This window comes from Neopelma chrysocephalum, unplaced genomic scaffold, assembly GCF_003984885.1.
Source record: "Neopelma chrysocephalum unplaced genomic scaffold, ASM398488v2 Primary Assembly neopelma1_74, whole genome shotgun sequence".
Taxonomy (NCBI): Eukaryota; Metazoa; Chordata; class Aves; order Passeriformes; family Pipridae; genus Neopelma; species Neopelma chrysocephalum.
In genome coordinates this window covers 8,390,505-8,405,724 of record NW_020897735.1, presented here as the reverse complement: position 1 = coordinate 8,405,724, position 15,220 = coordinate 8,390,505, and the positions used below count along the sequence as shown (strand labels likewise).

Below are 15,220 nucleotides of genomic sequence, written 5' to 3'. Positions count from 1 at the left end.
GTGGATGAGAAAGGGCAAGACTGAGACTGATTCCAAAGCCTGTTCATGGGACAGGTAGAGAGGGCTGGGACAGAGTCACTCTGGCGTTTCCCAGGGCTGGTGCCTGAAGGATTTACAAAGTGGCTTTTCCCCTACTAATTAGGAGTAGGTTGCTTGGAATTTTGTTTCTGAAGCCATTAACTGTATCCACAAAGCCTCTGGATTCTTTCTGAAGCCATTAACTGTATCCACAAAGCCTCTGGAGAGTGAAGGGTTGCTGAGAGCTCACCCCCAGCAGCCAGGAAGAGTTACAAGGCCAGAAATGCCAGAATTGGACACATTTCTGCTGGGGGAGCCACTGCTGTCCAGGGCTGTGCTGGGTGAGGAGCTCAGTGTCCTGGAGAGCAGCTTTAAGGAAAAGAACCCACAACCAGCCCCACGTAAAAGCATAGATCACAAAAGTTTATTTTAAGGAAGTACTCAAAAAAATAATTGTACTTAAAACCTCCATGCATTTGGCAACAGGTCAAGGGACAACTCCAGCCTTGTAACAAGGTTTCTGTAAAGTCAAAATTGGCCGAGAGCTGAGCACTTAAATAGGAGGTGGTTTTGGGCACATTTAAATACTCATTTAAAATAGTTATTTAAAAAAAAAAAACCAACATATACATAAACCTGTTCTTCAGTTGTACAAAACCTTCACAGCACAGTGCAGGCCCTGCAGCAGCTCCTGTGGGCAAAGGCCTTTCCAGACAGGGCTCACACAGTGAGGTAGGAGAAGTCTTCAGAGGCAGCAGCTGAGGGCTCACAGCCAAGCTGGGGATGTGCTCTGAGCTCTTCCAACGTGAAGCCACTTTTCAAGTACCAATTTTAACTTCAGCTGGTCCAAAAGAACATTTCTGTCCCAGGCTGCTGTGGAACAGCCCTAGCAGAGGCTCAGCCACTGGGCTGGACAGTTCCTAAGCCAAAAACGTGTTACTGAAAGGCCAAGGATGGCAAAGCTTAATTAATGTTTAACTTGGTCCCTCTGTGGCACAGGAGAGCTCCCAGCAGCTCCTGCCCAGAGACTCCTGCAGAACACACCCCCTAAACCAGGACAGACACTGCAGGCACTGGGAGGGGACAGGGGGCTGGGAACCCCCACCTGCCCCGTGTCCCTTGGCATTCCAGGCTCTCAGGGAGGCTGGACCAGGCTCAAGTCGTGTCTCACCTCTGGCTTCACCGAGAGATTCCTTGGGAGCAGGAACGGGCCATGGGAGATCCTGAGACACTTCCCGGCCTGCTGGGGACCCCGGCAAGGCCTGGCAGAGAGGCCTGGGAAAAGCAGTAAAGTCAGAGTAATTAATGTCTGCAATTAGCAGAAATATTAGACTTTGTAAAAACAAGAAAAAATTTGATTTTTGAGAAGAAAAGATTAAAAAAAAAGAAAAAAAAGGCCAAACCACTCCAAGGAAAGCTCAACCTTTCCAAATACATCAGCTACTGCCAGAGTAAGTGCAGGGTGTGATCACCCCCCTTCAGAAGCCCCTGCACAGTGAGAATAAAAAACCATTAAACCCCCCCAAAATAGAATTGCTGCCCACAGCAGCACATTACCTGAGTTCTTGTTGAATTCAGGGTGCTGTTGAGAGATCCCAGGCTGGAGCTCCTGGCCAGGAGCAGTGAATCTGAGGCAGAGCTGCTGAGCAGGTTGTGGAGCTCATCGAGCTGTCTCTGCAGGCTGTGCAGGCTCCCAGCTGTCTGTTGCTTCCCCCGGAGCAGCACCTCGGCCTGCTGGGCCAGGGACTGCCAGAGCTGGGCCTGGGCACAGACAGGGGGGTCACACCAGGGCACTGCCCACTGCACACAGGACAGGCCTGGTTACACCAGGCAGGGCCCCTTCCCACCCTATTGAAAAGGTCAAGTCAAGCCATAAGGGCTGGAATGTTCAGTCTCACACCACAAGCAGGGGGCAGGGGGTTAGGGAGTTGTTTTTAAACAGGCTCTGTTTTGATGGCCTTTGCCATGTTCTAACTGAACCCCCCCATCGCCTTCATGTGATGATGGGTGGCCCTGAACTCATCTGTCGTGTTGCTGATACACCACAGTGTGATAGAACTGAGGGAATCTTCTTGGGATACTCTAAAATCCACTTAACTGCTAATTAAAATTACTCATCTTGCTCCAGCCTGCATTGCCAGGCTTTTACTGTTTTACTTTCCCCCACTCAAAGCTCCTGTCCCTGGTCACTCCAGAGTGGATTTGGCCGAGCTGGGGGTGGATCCCACAGCCCTGGGGTGTTTGGGGGGGGTGTGGAAGTGGCCCCGGGGCCGGGTGGGTGTGACAGGCACAGATGTGGCACCTTGAGCCGGTCCTGGTGCTGCTGGAGCTGCTCCCGGAGCGCCTCCCCCCGCCACTGCTCGTCCTGGGGAAACAGAGGCACATGAGCACAGCAGGGACAGGGACAGGGACCCCCACACGTGGCTGCAGCACCAGCAGCAGCTGCTTTCCCAAAGCTTTTTACCATTAAGAAGATACTGGAGATGTTCCACTTGTCTCCCTGGGACAGGAGCTGTCTGTCAGCAGCAGCAAAGGGCTCCCAGTCCCCAGAGTCACACAACGGGCTTCCCTTTGCTTCAGAGGATGTTTCCAGATCCTCCAACGGGTACAGAGAAGAGGAGTTGGAAGATTTAAACCCTGTCCTAATTTCATCTTCGACCTCCAGGTTAAGCAATGTTGCTGCACTCTCCATTTCCCTTTGTCTCTCCTCCAGGGTTTTGACCTGTAGCACAGAACAATCTCAGCACTGGGTTACAGACACCTCACCTGTCCAGAGGGGCTACTTTGAAAGGGTTACACCTGAACCACTGCAGTCAGAACCCCCAAAACCTCTGCCCAGCTGCAGCTCTAGATCCAACATTAACTCTGCCAGGGAAACCCCCTAGATGGGAACAGAAAACTCCAGGACACAACTTAAACCTTGCAGGGCCTTCCTGAATACTTTCCAGTTGCCAACAACATTCTTCTCTGCAGGACCTCATTTTTAAAGGGCTTGGAAGCAATTTATAAAGGATTTAATAAAGGACTAGAAGGCATCAGACAAGGTGGAATCACTTTTAATTCCAAGTGAGTCTCAAAAGCAGAGGCTGGCCCAGGCTGGCACTGACAGGTTGTTAAAGGCTCCCTGAGTAGCTCTGAAGGTTGATAACATTTAGCAATTTGCATAAATCATGACTGGTTATGCCAGGGAGGTGTATTTGTCATTGTGACAGAGCAGACAGGAGATTCAAACCCAGTACAAATGAACCTGTCTGGGAGGGATCAACCCTCAAACCCACCTGGCTCTGGAGGTCCCTGTAGTGCTGCTGGATCTGCCCCAGGTCCTTCACGAGGCTCTTGGCTCGTTGGTGGTTCCTGAGGGCCACTTGCTCAGCTGTTGCCACATCACTCTGCAAACTGGTGTTTTCATGCCTTTGTTCCTGGGAAAATGCAGGAAGATGCCTTTTAGTGGGAGCATCCAGTGCACAAATATGAACTGAGAGAACCCACATAATGTCTTCAAGTTAAAAGGCAGAAACAGGATTAAAGAGGAGTAACTCAGGTTTTCTGCAGCACAGCCTGGAAATACCAGAGGTTGGTTGCCTCAAGTTGTGTCTGGCCAGGGGGTTTTGTTCCTCCTATACAAAAATGGGTGTTCTATCATTTTGCTGTTTAAAATAACCCCCCAAACCTTCTCCCCTCAGCCAGGACTTACCTGCAGTTTTCTTTCCAGCTCCTTCCTTTGCATTTTCTGTTTTTCTTTCAGACTCAAGATTTGTTTTTCTGCTTCTCTCCTCTCTGACACCATCAGATCTTGGAGCTGCTTTAGCTCAGACTTGGAGACTTCCAGTTCCTCCTGAAGACACTGGATTTCTCTGTCTTTCTGTTGTAACTGTGATTCTCTTTCTGAGAGCTGCTGTTCTGTAATTAACATGTTTAATTAACATGATTAGCAGAGCCTGAACCATCCTGGCACATTTCACACACAGCAGACACTTTTCAAACACCAAGAAACCAAGTGAGATGAACAGAAATATTTGTTGGTTCCATTAGACTGAGGACCCAGAGGTGGAAACAATTAATTTGGGCAATGACTTACTGCTTTTTCTGACAGTTTCTTCCAGAGCTGCACATCTGGATGACTCCTTTTCCAGCTTCCCAAGGTTTTCCTCTGCCAGCCTGACTTTTGCTATTGTCTGCTCCAGTTTCTTGTGCTGATCTGCAAGTTCCTTTTCCAAGAGGATTCTCTCCTCTTCCACTTTAGCTGTACATTCTTCCAGCTTTTTTCCTTCACGCTCTGAACTTCGCTTGAGGTGATGGAGAACCTGCCAGAAAACCCCCCACTCAGAGCTTGAACAGCAAGGAGAACAAAAACCACCTCTAAGGAACATTATGGAAGCTAAAGCAGCATAAACTGGAAAGAACTGGATGAGCTTTAAGGTCCCTCCCAACCCAAGCCAGGCTGTGGTTGTTGGTAAACTCTCCCCCCACACTTTTTGGCTGAGTTACTTTTCAGCTCAGGGGAAGTGAGGCAAGTCAGGGGGCTTGTTACCTCTTCCTGTTCAGCCAGTTCTGTTTCCTTCTCTTCAATCTTTTTCTGGAGCTCCTCCAATTGGTTCTCCCTCTTCCTCTGCCTCTCCTGGTGATCCCTACGCTTCCTCAAATACTCCTGGATGTCTCCTCTCAGGGCTGCCTGCTCCCTCAGCAGCTCCTCCTGCTGCCTCGTGTTGTTCTTCAAATCCTGCAACACAAACCAAAGCCAAGTGAGAGGAGGAGCTGGTGAGAGGAGCAGCTCTCTGGCCAGTAGAGTTGTGTTTGAGAGCACAGAACTCCCCAACCCTGGTCACCCTGAGCATTTCCTTCCATGCAAACCCCCTGAGTGGACTGACACAGCAGGAACCACCAGGGGAGAAACCAGGGCTGGCTGGTTGGTTGGTTTTAAAAGTATCTTCTTAAAAAACAATCAAACTCACTCCAGACTCAGTTTCTGAGCTCTGCCAGGCTCTGAGGCTGAGCTGGAGTGCCCAGACAAACAGGGGATGGGCTGTGCCTGCTGTGCCTCAACCTCCTCCCCCTGTGACAATAAATTCGTGTTTCACTAAAACCAACCTGTGCCACTGCTTGGAGCTGCTCCCTGGAGTCACTCAGTTCTCCTTTCACTGTTTCTAGTTCTTCCTTTTTTCCTAGAAAAATATTTGGCAACAAGAGTCTTTCAATCAGCAGTTTGAAATCCCTGCACACAGAAATTCTCTCTTAAGTGAAGAATGAACAATAGAAGCAGTTTCTAAAATTTCCATCTTTTTGACACTTTCTGCCTGGAGACACCTGAGCACGTTGGATATTTAATATCAGACACCTCAGTTAAAGTGTGTCTTTTAACACAATTTCTCTTGAAATGTACTACAGCTTAAACCCAAAAACTGATCTTTACCTTGAAGATCCTCCTGGACAGCAACAATCTCTCCATTCAGTGATTTCCTCTGCCTGCTCAGTAGCTCCACCTCCTGCTGCAGGTTCTTAACCTTTAATTCCATTTTTTCTACGTTGGACAGTGCAGTTCTGCTGCTGTCTTCAGCAGCAGTTAGGTCTCTGTAAAATGTGAATAGATACTCTTGGTTGGTTGAAAATCCTTAAAACATGTCAGTAAAATCTCCTCAGCCCAAGGGGGTGGTACCCAGCAGTCAGAGCAAGACAAATGTCCCATTCCAAGACTCAATATTTGACTTTTTTAACGTTTCTCGTGGCAGTGCCAGGATATAACAAATGCTGTTGAATTCACCAGCTCCACTGCTGAGTATTTTCTCTAAGTTATTGCATTCAGGCTTAAGATAAAACCTCCCCAAGACAGAAGGAGCTGCACATTCTGCATAATTTGGCACCTCAAAGTTACAGCTGTATTTTTAATTCTGATAAAATTAGGCATTCCATGCACTTCCCAGCCCTTCTGAGCTTTGCAGCAAGAAAATATCCCCCCACCTCCTGGTTTGTGACAACCTCTTCTCCAGACTCCAGGAGTCTTCCTGGAGCTTTTCCTTCTCCTTAGCCAAGACCTGGACGTTGTTCTGCAGAGTTTGCATTTGGGAAAGCAGCTGGTGGTTCTCCTGCCGGTCCTTCTCCAGGAGCTGTTCCTGCCTCTCCACTTCCCCTTGCTGGCACTGAAATAACCTCTGAATGTTCTCCAGTTTTAGCTTCTCCTGCACAATAAAAAAAAAACCAAACAGGCATTTTGAACATATTTCTGTGATCCAGAAGGAGAACAAGTATTAACGTCCTGCAGCAGTTTGAAAACCTGGCAGGGTTGGAGGGGATTTGTGAGGAAGGTTGTGGTGGGAATGAGACTCACCCTGGGCAAGTGAGGACACAAACAGAATCCAGAGAAAAAGACTCTGGAAGCTCATGCTAAGAAAACTGTTCCCATCATCCAACAGCCCCTTCTGTCTTTCTGCCCCCTCTCCCCCCCTGCACCAAAAAATCCCATTATTTTAAAGGGTCTAAGCAGACTTGAGGCTTTTCTGTGATAAGCTCAAATCAGATTAGAAACTGATTGATTTAAAAGCATCAGGACTCTGTTACCCAGAGCTTCACAGAACCACAGAACCTCTCCCAGTCCCTGTATCAGAAGCAACACTCACCTCCAGAACTGCCACCTGAGTCTTCTCCAGCTCCTTGACCTTCTGCTCATGCTGTACTTTCAAACCTTGAAGTTCGTTCTTTTCAAGCTCCAGCGTTTCCAGAACATGTTTCAGTTCTAGAAAGGTGAAATAAATAAAGGTTATTGGATCAGGATGAGAGAAGAGCTCTGTGTGTTTCTTTCCAATCAAAACAGCAGTGAGAAAACCCAGGGCCATACCCATCTTGTGCTTGGTGATCTGCCCAAGGATTCCTTGAAGGTTTTCTTCCTCCTTTCTAATATCCTTGTTCAGGAATGCAAGCTGTGCTCTTCTCTCACTCAACTGGGCATCCAGTTCTTTTCTCTCAACGTTAAGCTCTTCCAAAATTACTTTTATTTCCTGTGGAAATATATCAGTGTCACAAGGAATGCCATTACTTGCAATCCTTTAAATAGAAGGTGTAAATATTTATAACATTATTTAGTTGTCTGTCGTCAATATTCTGCTCCATTTAATTCCATTATACTGTTTAACAAACAAAAATACAGAATGTTTAGGTTGAAGTCTTGCTGGTTGATTATTTACAGTAATTCTGCAAAGGTTTTGATCTACAAGTCTGACCATAACACTGTCATTGCAGTGAATAACAGCCATTAAAACAAAGCCAGACAGGAAGCCCCCACGAAAAAAACCAAACCACAAAATATAATTAACCTTATACTTTGTTTTTATTTCAGAAAGGAAGCACAGAATCCTTTCAGTGTAAGTGGGGCTGGGCACAGGCAGCTGTGTTGTGTTTGACACACACTGATCACACTGATTTGCTCATCTCAGCCACAGGAAGTCATTAATGTCATTTAGTTCTCAGGGGGCCAATTCTGTCAGAATTACTGGAGCTGGGGAGTTCTTAGTTGCTTTTAGTCACACAAACCCATAAACTTGCACGTTCATTTTCCATAACCCCATTTTTCAGTGGCTTTGGGGAGGTGGTAGAAAGCCAAACTGACTTTATGGGAACTTCATGGAATGTTTTTGCTGCTCCAATTCTTTTCCTCTAATGATCTGGGAGCTGATTTGGAACAGACTCACCCTTATCTGGCGCAGTTTTTCCTGTGCTTCTGTCTCTCCATCCCGAAGGGCTTCCTTGAGGTCCCCTTTCTTTAGGGAAATGCAGTCCTGCAGGACATGGAGCTCTTCTGTTCTCTGCTTCACCTGCTGCTCCAGGAACAGGAGCTCTTGCTGCTGAGCAGAAATCTACAGAGCACAAGGTTAACAGAAGAATCAGCTGAAAGATTTTGGTCTTGTGGCTTCACACACAAACAAGAACAAGTGACTTAAGACTCTTCTCAGCCTTCAGTTCCATCAGAACCAATAAAATTGGTAGCCCAGGGTCAGTAAGCTGAGCTTTACCTGATCTTTCAGTGTTTCCAGTTCAGTTTTCTTGCCCTGAACAAGGCTTTCTGCTTCTCTGATGATCTGGAGGTGATGGTCCTCGTTGCCTTCTGCCAGTCTAATATCTCCTTGAAGCTTCTGAAGACTGGGAGGGAGGATAAAACACGAGTCAAAAGAGGAGAGAATATTTAAGGCAGTGACTTATTGGAGGAGGACTTCTTTATTTAATCTAATGGTAAATTCCAACCCCTTGCCTTTCAGAGAGCATTTCTATCTTCTGGTTCAGCGACTGGAACTCAGAGTCTCTTGCAGCCACCATTTGGTTGATTTCCTTCAAAATACCTTCTTGTTCCCTCTTGTGCTGTTCCAAATCCCTTGTATCTGCCTGTAATAACCTAAAAAAGGATTTTTACCTTTTTATATTAACATTTGAACAGCTCTCCTTCTCCAAAAGCACTACTTTGATACTGGAAAGCATCTAATCCTTCTCCTCATCCCCCTGGGACACAGACCCACAAGAACAGGGTACCTGAGTTGCTGAGCAGCTCTCACAAGTTTAGTGGCCATTTCCTGAGCCCTCTGCTCCAGCTCCTTTGCCTCTGACTCTGTGCAGGACAGATGCTCTTTGGCACGACTGTACTTCTGAAGAGTCTCTTTAGCCTAGAGAAAAGTTGAAAACTGAGACAATACATCCCATCTTGTGATTTCCACACTCATATCCTGCAGTCAGCTGTTGGAAAGGGACCTCCTGGCTTGAATATTCCACCTGAGCCTTCTCCCTCTCTACCACGAAGTAGAACCTTTTGTCTTGGCCTGAGCAGGAAACCTTCCTCCTCTGTGGCAGGGACTAAAACATTTTCTTTCAGCACAGGTTATCCCACGACTTATTTTCATACAGAAGCATTTTAAGAGGCTTCAGGTTATCCACCTGAAAATAAACTGCTTAGACAACCAAAAATCCTCTTCTTAAAGTAACCAATGCAACACTTAAATCCTTCTGCCCTCAGTTCTGGCTTTCTCACCTTCCCCCTGGTGCTCTCCAGTTCCACCTGAGCTTCTGAGAGGAGCCTGTCTGCCTCCCTGAGCTCAGCTCTGCGCTTCAGGAGAGTCTTCTCCACACACCCAACCTCCTCTGCAACGTCCTCCTGGTGCCTCAGAGACCTTTCCAACTGCAGCTCTGCCAGCAGGTTGTCAGGGTACCCGTCAATGAAGTCCCTAAAAGGTCAGGGAGGAAAAACATGGAATTAAACTACAAAAACGCCAGAGGCCTGGAGCCTCTTGGAGTTCTAGAGTGTAAATGAGTCAAAACTGACTTTTACTGGGCAAGAGTAAAGTTATTTCCAATGCTGACTCTCAGTGCACTCCATGCAGTCTCTCACCTGCTCCTGCTCTGCCTCTGAGCCGCTCGCCGCAGCTCTGCCACCTCACACTCCAGCTCTGCCCTTTCGTGCTCAAGTTCTTCAACATTTTGAAGCAGTTTCTCCACCTCTCTCTTGTGTTTCTGCTCAGCTGCCTCTGAGCACCTCTCTTTGTACTTCTGAGACTTCAGGTAGCACACGGTGTCCTCCAGCCTCGCCACTTCGCTCTCCTGCACACGGGGAAGGCACCAAGAAAATCAACATCCGTGTTCTGGTTCCGTCCTCCTGAGACCCAGAAGCAGATCCAGAACCTTCCCAGCACAGGGATTTTTTTTTCTAATCCATTTGTCAGCCAGTTCCCCCCCTGGTTCTTACCAAATCGTGGTGTTCAGGCACGTTGCAGTGGAGCACTCCCAGGGGAACGAGAGGGACGGTGCAGTTTGGAGGCAAAGGGCCATAAACAACCTGGGCTCCCACGGGAGGAGGGCCATGGATGATGGATCCAGGAGCAACTGCTCCTCCACTGGCTGCTGCAGGAGGGGGGGCATAAACCCCTGTTCCCTGGGGGGCAGAGGCACCATCTGGAAGGGCAGTGTAAAGAACTGTGCCAGGAGGTGGCACAAAGGGAGGCTCTTCTGGAACAGGAGTTCCTGCGTTTCCTTCACCATCTTCTTTCGCTCTTCTATCTTTACCTAAAAAAAAAACCAAAAAACAACCAAAACCCAAACCACAGGTTAGTTTAAATCATTTTTCCAGTAGTTTAAATCATTTTTTCAGTAGTTTAAATCATTTTTTCAGTAGTCTTCAAATATTTTAAATTCTATAAGGTACAAAAATGTAACAAATGTTGCTGAAACTGGATAGTGAGTTCAACAGTAATAAGCATTTATATTCTCTCATGCACATCAAAACATCCACTGTGATCTCTAAGCAAGTCCATCTTTAGTGAGCTCCTGAACATCCTGAGCCTGTGGCACTGACTTACCTCGACCAGAATTTGCTTTGTACAACCTATTTCTGGCTGGGGAATAAACCCAACACCCTCCTTGGCTGGGCAAGTCTTCCCTCCCACGTGGCCTGTCCTGGGCACCCCCTCTCCTGGGTGGGGATGAGCCAGAGCACCCCAAACACACTCCAGAGTCCTTTGTGCTCTGGGAAGCAGGAGTTGAAGCCTAAAGAAAAAAAAATACAGCGTGTGTTAATCTAGAAATGACAAATCATGTAAAATAAAGCATTTGTTGCAGACATTCTAATGATTTTTCAGGAGCAGGCTACACACACACTCTGCTGGCTCATTCCCAAACATGATGTTGCTTTAAAAAAGGACCATTAAATATATTTTAACAATATTTCTTTTAAACTCAGACAAATGCTCCTTTCCAGTAAATGCCTGTCTGTAACATCCCCTTTTAACCTTTACCTAAATGAATTTGCAGCACTGCACTTTGAGGAGCTGTCTCCAAATGTTATGTACACTGGATTCCTGTTACACACAGTAATGGGCTTTATCAGGGAACATTTGGGTGTGTTTTGTTTCAGTATTTCTCTTACATGGCAGCCAATGTTTGTTCTGCAGTTCCTCCCAAATCCAGTAAGTTTATAATGCACTTTCCCACACCAAAAGGAAAAAAAATCCACAGCAGGGTTTTTATTCCTGACCTGTGATGGTGGCAGGTAATACCAGTATCCTCTTCTTTTCCAGGGATCTGCTGTGCTGGGAATACAATCACTGCGGTGGGAGAGCACATTTCTGAGGGCTGCAAGTTCCCCCTGTAAGTTGTCAACTTCATCTTTGTTAACTGTAAATTAATCACAGTTTTAGAGGCATGCAAGGCAAATAATTAAATTTAATTTTATTATTATTACCATTATTATTATTATTATTATTATTATTATTATTATTATTATTATTATTATATTACCCTCATTATTTTCCTGGTAATCTGAAACAATAATAAAAAGTTTAACTGCTGAGGGAACCAAACTAAATGTTGTATTTGGTGACAGACATACACTGGCCCTGGGAGGTTTGGCATTTTAAAATTGTAGAAATACAAGTTCATATCCAGGTAACTGCTGCTCATTTTCCTCACACAGATCTCTGACAGTGTTCCAGAGCAGTATAAATTAAATTCATAGCACAACCTGTTTTCTAAACAGCTACAAAAAGTGCTGTTAATACAAACTAATGAAAATTAACACCTCTCCTGTATAGAGCTGTGCAGGAAGGTGTTCTGAACTCCTCATTCTCCAGATTCTCAGCTCAAACAATGAGAAATTTGGAATAGTTGTCTTTTTTGTCCCTGTCTCTCTGCAATAAGTGGAGAGAAAAGAGAATTACCTGTCCCACTATGATCCAACAACCATCTTAAACGGTCGATTTCTGCTTTTTGCTGCTCCATAACTTCATTTAATTTCTCCATTTCAAACTTCTGAGGGCTTGATGCAACAGCCTTCTCTCCAGCTTTCTCCATTTCATGCTGAAACTATTTGAAATACAAGTTTAAATCAAGGCAAAGCACTTCAGCTTAAATCAGATTGTGTTAAAACTTTTTGGCTGTGCCCAATCCATCCCTATAAAAATTCTCACTCAGCAGAACACTTGGAGGGAACAAAATTGTTCTTCCCATTCCCTCGTGAGACAGAGGCTGAGCCACAACCACAGGGAGGTGATTGAGTGAACAAGGAATGGTTTTCCTTAAAAGTCAGGGAGGGTTTCATTTTGTTCTTGGGCAGGTGACAGGGGAGGGAAGAGCATCCTGACTTGGGAAAACTTGGGGGAAAAGGGCAGGGCAAGAACCTCTAAATGTGGCATTGTGAGAAACTCACTGCTGAGTATTTTCCCATAGAACATGATACAATATAACATGAACAAACACCAGTGCAACCTACTTGCTCTTCCTTCTCTTTGAGCTGTTGTTGTAGCAATTCTATTTCTGCTTCTGCCCTGGCCAGATCCCGGGCAGCACGAGCTGCCTCAGCACAGAACTCCTCAGCTTCCTCAATCTCCTAAAAATTGAGATTTTCAGTGGAGCTTTAGTTTGCAGGAACACTTCAAAAGCTTGCAGATGTGTCATTGGGAAAAGCTGATCAATAAGAAGCATCAGCATCTGCCTGTTCTGGCATTCCAGAAACTGGCAAAGTTTATGGAAAACAATGTTTCTCCTTTAACTTTGCAGGATTTGTACAGAGGAGGTGTCAGCACAGAGCCAGAAATGGTTCCCACTTTTAAAAACTCTTTCAGTTTGTGCAAGCACAACCTTCCACAGTCCTTTCTTTGGCTTTCCTATCTCCCAGAACAATGGATTATCCATTGCTTGACTTTCCACTAATAAAAGGTTTAATCTGCCTCTCTCTCACCTTCCCTCACAGGGCAGGATCTGCCCATCCCCAAATCACTCCTTCAGCCTCTGGATTTCAAACTCTGGCCCTGTGCAGCAGGACAGTGCAGAAGGAAGCTCTGAAGCTGATTTAAAAGCCACCAGGACTGTTCCCACTGCGATGGCACTTAATTAACAAGCAATTAATTATCGAAGCTGATTTACCTCAGCCCTCTCCTGGTTAATCCTGAGCACAGTCCCCCGAAGAGCCTTGAGCTGGTTTTTAGCAAGGCAGAGCTCTGTGGCTGCCAACTTATCTGAGGTGACAATGGCTCTCTGCAGCTCCTTCAGCTCCTTATCCAGACTCACAACCTGCAGTTGTGCCCTGGCATCTTCTATTTTTTTCTGAAAGCAGGAAAATGGTATGTTTGAAAAGCTTGAAGCAAAAAGCAGCGTGGAGGGAAGGCTCTCCATCCCATTTTGTATTATATGCACAGAAGTAACAGAAAAAAAACTAGAACAAGGACAAACCATAAAATTTAAGGAAAAGGAAGATGTTACATTTAACCTTTTTGTTCCTGCCTGTATCTGTTTTATCTTAGAAAGCAAAATAAGGCAGAAGTTTCTGAGTCTTCTTTTCTGAGCAAACACAGTGCATGGACCTGCCCTCACTCATTCTTACCCTCTTCTCTAAATCCTCCAGTTGAGCAAGAATAGCCTCTTTCTCTTCATCTGCCTCCTGGAGCTGCTGGTCAGCAAGGCCCTGAATCTCTTCCATGCTCTTTATTTTATCATGTAAATGCTGGATTTTATTCTCCAACTGATGGACCTTGTTCTTATTCTGCCTGTTTTCAGCTTTAACCTATAAGTGAAAAAAGTTAGAATGAGTAGCCAGAAATACTTTTATTTTTTTTCTGATTTAATTAAACAAACTTTTGGGAACTGCAATCACCAGCACACTTTGTACCAAAAGAGAAAGGAAAAAGAACTGCTTTGCCCCTGTAACTATAACATTTTAAGAGTGCCCAAGTTATTTTGTTAGTGATATATACAGTGATCTTTCAAGAAGGTTAACAGCTGTAATTTTCTCCTGATACTTCAATTCTTTGTTGCCTCTGAGACGTATTATTGAGTCTAAATTCTAATTCACCAAACAATCAGGCAAAAATCAGAAAGCTAATAAAAAATAAAACCAGACTCCACTGTCACATGAAAGACAAAGTGTAGCAAAGCTCCATCTGTAATGAAACTTGATCCTTCAGCTGCAAGTTATATTTTTTAGACTAAGCTGAAATACTCTTGCTTTAGTTGTTTGATACTTGCCTGTCTATATTTCTCCTGTAATTCTTCCAGCTTTTCCTGCTGGGATCCCATTTCTTCCTGCAATTGTCTCTGTCTAGCCCAGGCTTTCTCTTTTTCCCTCTCAGCATCAGCAAGGATGTCATTAAATTCCCTCTGCAGATTTGCAAGGCTTTTCCCTACAACATCAGCTGAATTTGGGCACCTGAAAGAGAAACAATCCAGGTTCCGAGACATAAAATAACCATTTGAAATTGTGATGCCCAATACTGAAATAATGAAGCCTGAGACAATAGTGCAAGTTTAAGACATACAATATATATTCATTCTGCCCTGGGCAGCCTGTTCCAAGGCTTGACAACCCTTTCAGTGAGGAAAATGTCCCAAATATCCAATCTAAACCTCCCCTGGCACAGCTTGAGGTTGTTTCCTCTCATCCTGTCCCTTGTTCCCTGGGAGCAGAGCCTGACCTCCCCCTCGCTCCCCCCTCCTGTCAGGGAGTTGTGGAGAGTGAGAAGGTCCCTCCTGAGCCTCCTTTTCTCCAGGCTGAGCCCCCCCAGCTCCCTCAGCCTCTCCTGCTGCTCCAGTCCTTTCCCTGGATATGCTCCAGCCCCTCAATGTCTTTCTTGTCCAAAACTGCCCCCAGGATTCGAGGTGTGGCCTCCCCAGTGCCCAGCACAGAGGAACAGTCACTGCCCCTTTCACATCTAACACTGTTTGTACTTTTGTTTTACTCACTGAATCTCTCCAGCCCCTGACTGAAGCTTTTGCCTGAGTTCATTTATACAAGCCAAGACTTCCTCAGGGTGAATTAAGTTTCCAACTGCATGGTTTAGCTGGTCCTGAAGATCTTTAAGCTGTTCTTTCAGGAGATTGTTGTCTCCCTAAAAAAAAAAAAGACCAAAAAAATCCACTCAAATGTCAGTAAACAAATCCACAAATGGTAAAAGCTTAAATTTTTAATACAACAAACACTTCACCTGCAGTTGTTTGAACTGAGAAAGGAGCTTGTAATTTTGTTGTTCCTTCTCTTCTGCCAGCTGTGCTTTGGTCTGAGCATTCTCCAACACCTGCCTTTCTTTTTCAAGTTCAGCTTGCAGGGCTGACAGTTCCATCTAGAGACACAGAAAACCTTCACATTAACACCCCCACTCCCAAGGCCCAACCTGGCACTAAACACACAACAACAGATGCATCTCTTAAAACAGTAACAGCATAACAACACCTCCTAAAAATAAATCTA

General features: G+C 45.5%; 1 protein-coding gene across 4 annotated transcripts in view; it reads right to left on the bottom strand.

The window, feature by feature from the left end:
- Nucleotides 1-420: 420 nt before the first annotated feature.
- CNTRL (centriolin) overlaps nt 421-15,220 on the bottom strand; it is a 28,286-nt gene continuing 13,486 nt past the window's right edge. For 2 of the 4 annotated variants that reach the window (XM_027688047.1, XM_027688045.1), the window contains 29 exons: nt 14,958-15,092; nt 14,716-14,861; nt 14,002-14,182; nt 13,361-13,540; nt 12,904-13,083; nt 12,251-12,367; nt 11,700-11,844; nt 11,018-11,157; nt 10,344-10,530; nt 9,734-10,050; nt 9,380-9,588; nt 9,023-9,215; nt 8,530-8,660; nt 8,255-8,395; nt 8,019-8,145; nt 7,698-7,862; nt 6,848-7,007; nt 6,630-6,745; nt 5,974-6,191; nt 5,429-5,586; nt 5,107-5,180; nt 4,550-4,738; nt 4,097-4,322; nt 3,713-3,918; nt 3,297-3,437; nt 2,483-2,740; nt 2,321-2,383; nt 1,576-1,779; nt 421-1,293 (listed from right to left, as the gene is read on the bottom strand). In XM_027688047.1, the coding sequence (XP_027543848.1) occupies nt 1,198-1,293; nt 1,576-1,779; nt 2,321-2,383; nt 2,483-2,740; nt 3,297-3,437; nt 3,713-3,918; nt 4,097-4,322; nt 4,550-4,738; nt 5,107-5,180; nt 5,429-5,586; nt 5,974-6,191; nt 6,630-6,745; nt 6,848-7,007; nt 7,698-7,862; nt 8,019-8,145; nt 8,255-8,395; nt 8,530-8,660; nt 9,023-9,215; nt 9,380-9,588; nt 9,734-10,050; nt 10,344-10,530; nt 11,018-11,157; nt 11,700-11,844; nt 12,251-12,367; nt 12,904-13,083; nt 13,361-13,540; nt 14,002-14,182; nt 14,716-14,861; nt 14,958-15,092 (4,803 nt within the window). In that variant the 3' untranslated portion in view covers nt 421-1,197. The remainder of the gene's footprint in view (nt 1,294-1,575; nt 1,780-2,320; nt 2,384-2,482; nt 2,741-3,296; nt 3,438-3,712; nt 3,919-4,096; nt 4,323-4,549; nt 4,739-5,106; nt 5,181-5,428; nt 5,587-5,973; nt 6,192-6,629; nt 6,746-6,847; nt 7,008-7,697; nt 7,863-8,018; nt 8,146-8,254; nt 8,396-8,529; nt 8,661-9,022; nt 9,216-9,379; nt 9,589-9,733; nt 10,051-10,343; nt 10,531-11,017; nt 11,158-11,699; nt 11,845-12,250; nt 12,368-12,903; nt 13,084-13,360; nt 13,541-14,001; nt 14,183-14,715; nt 14,862-14,957; nt 15,093-15,220) is intronic. The other 2 variants (XM_027688046.1, XM_027688049.1) reach the window with 2 other exon arrangements.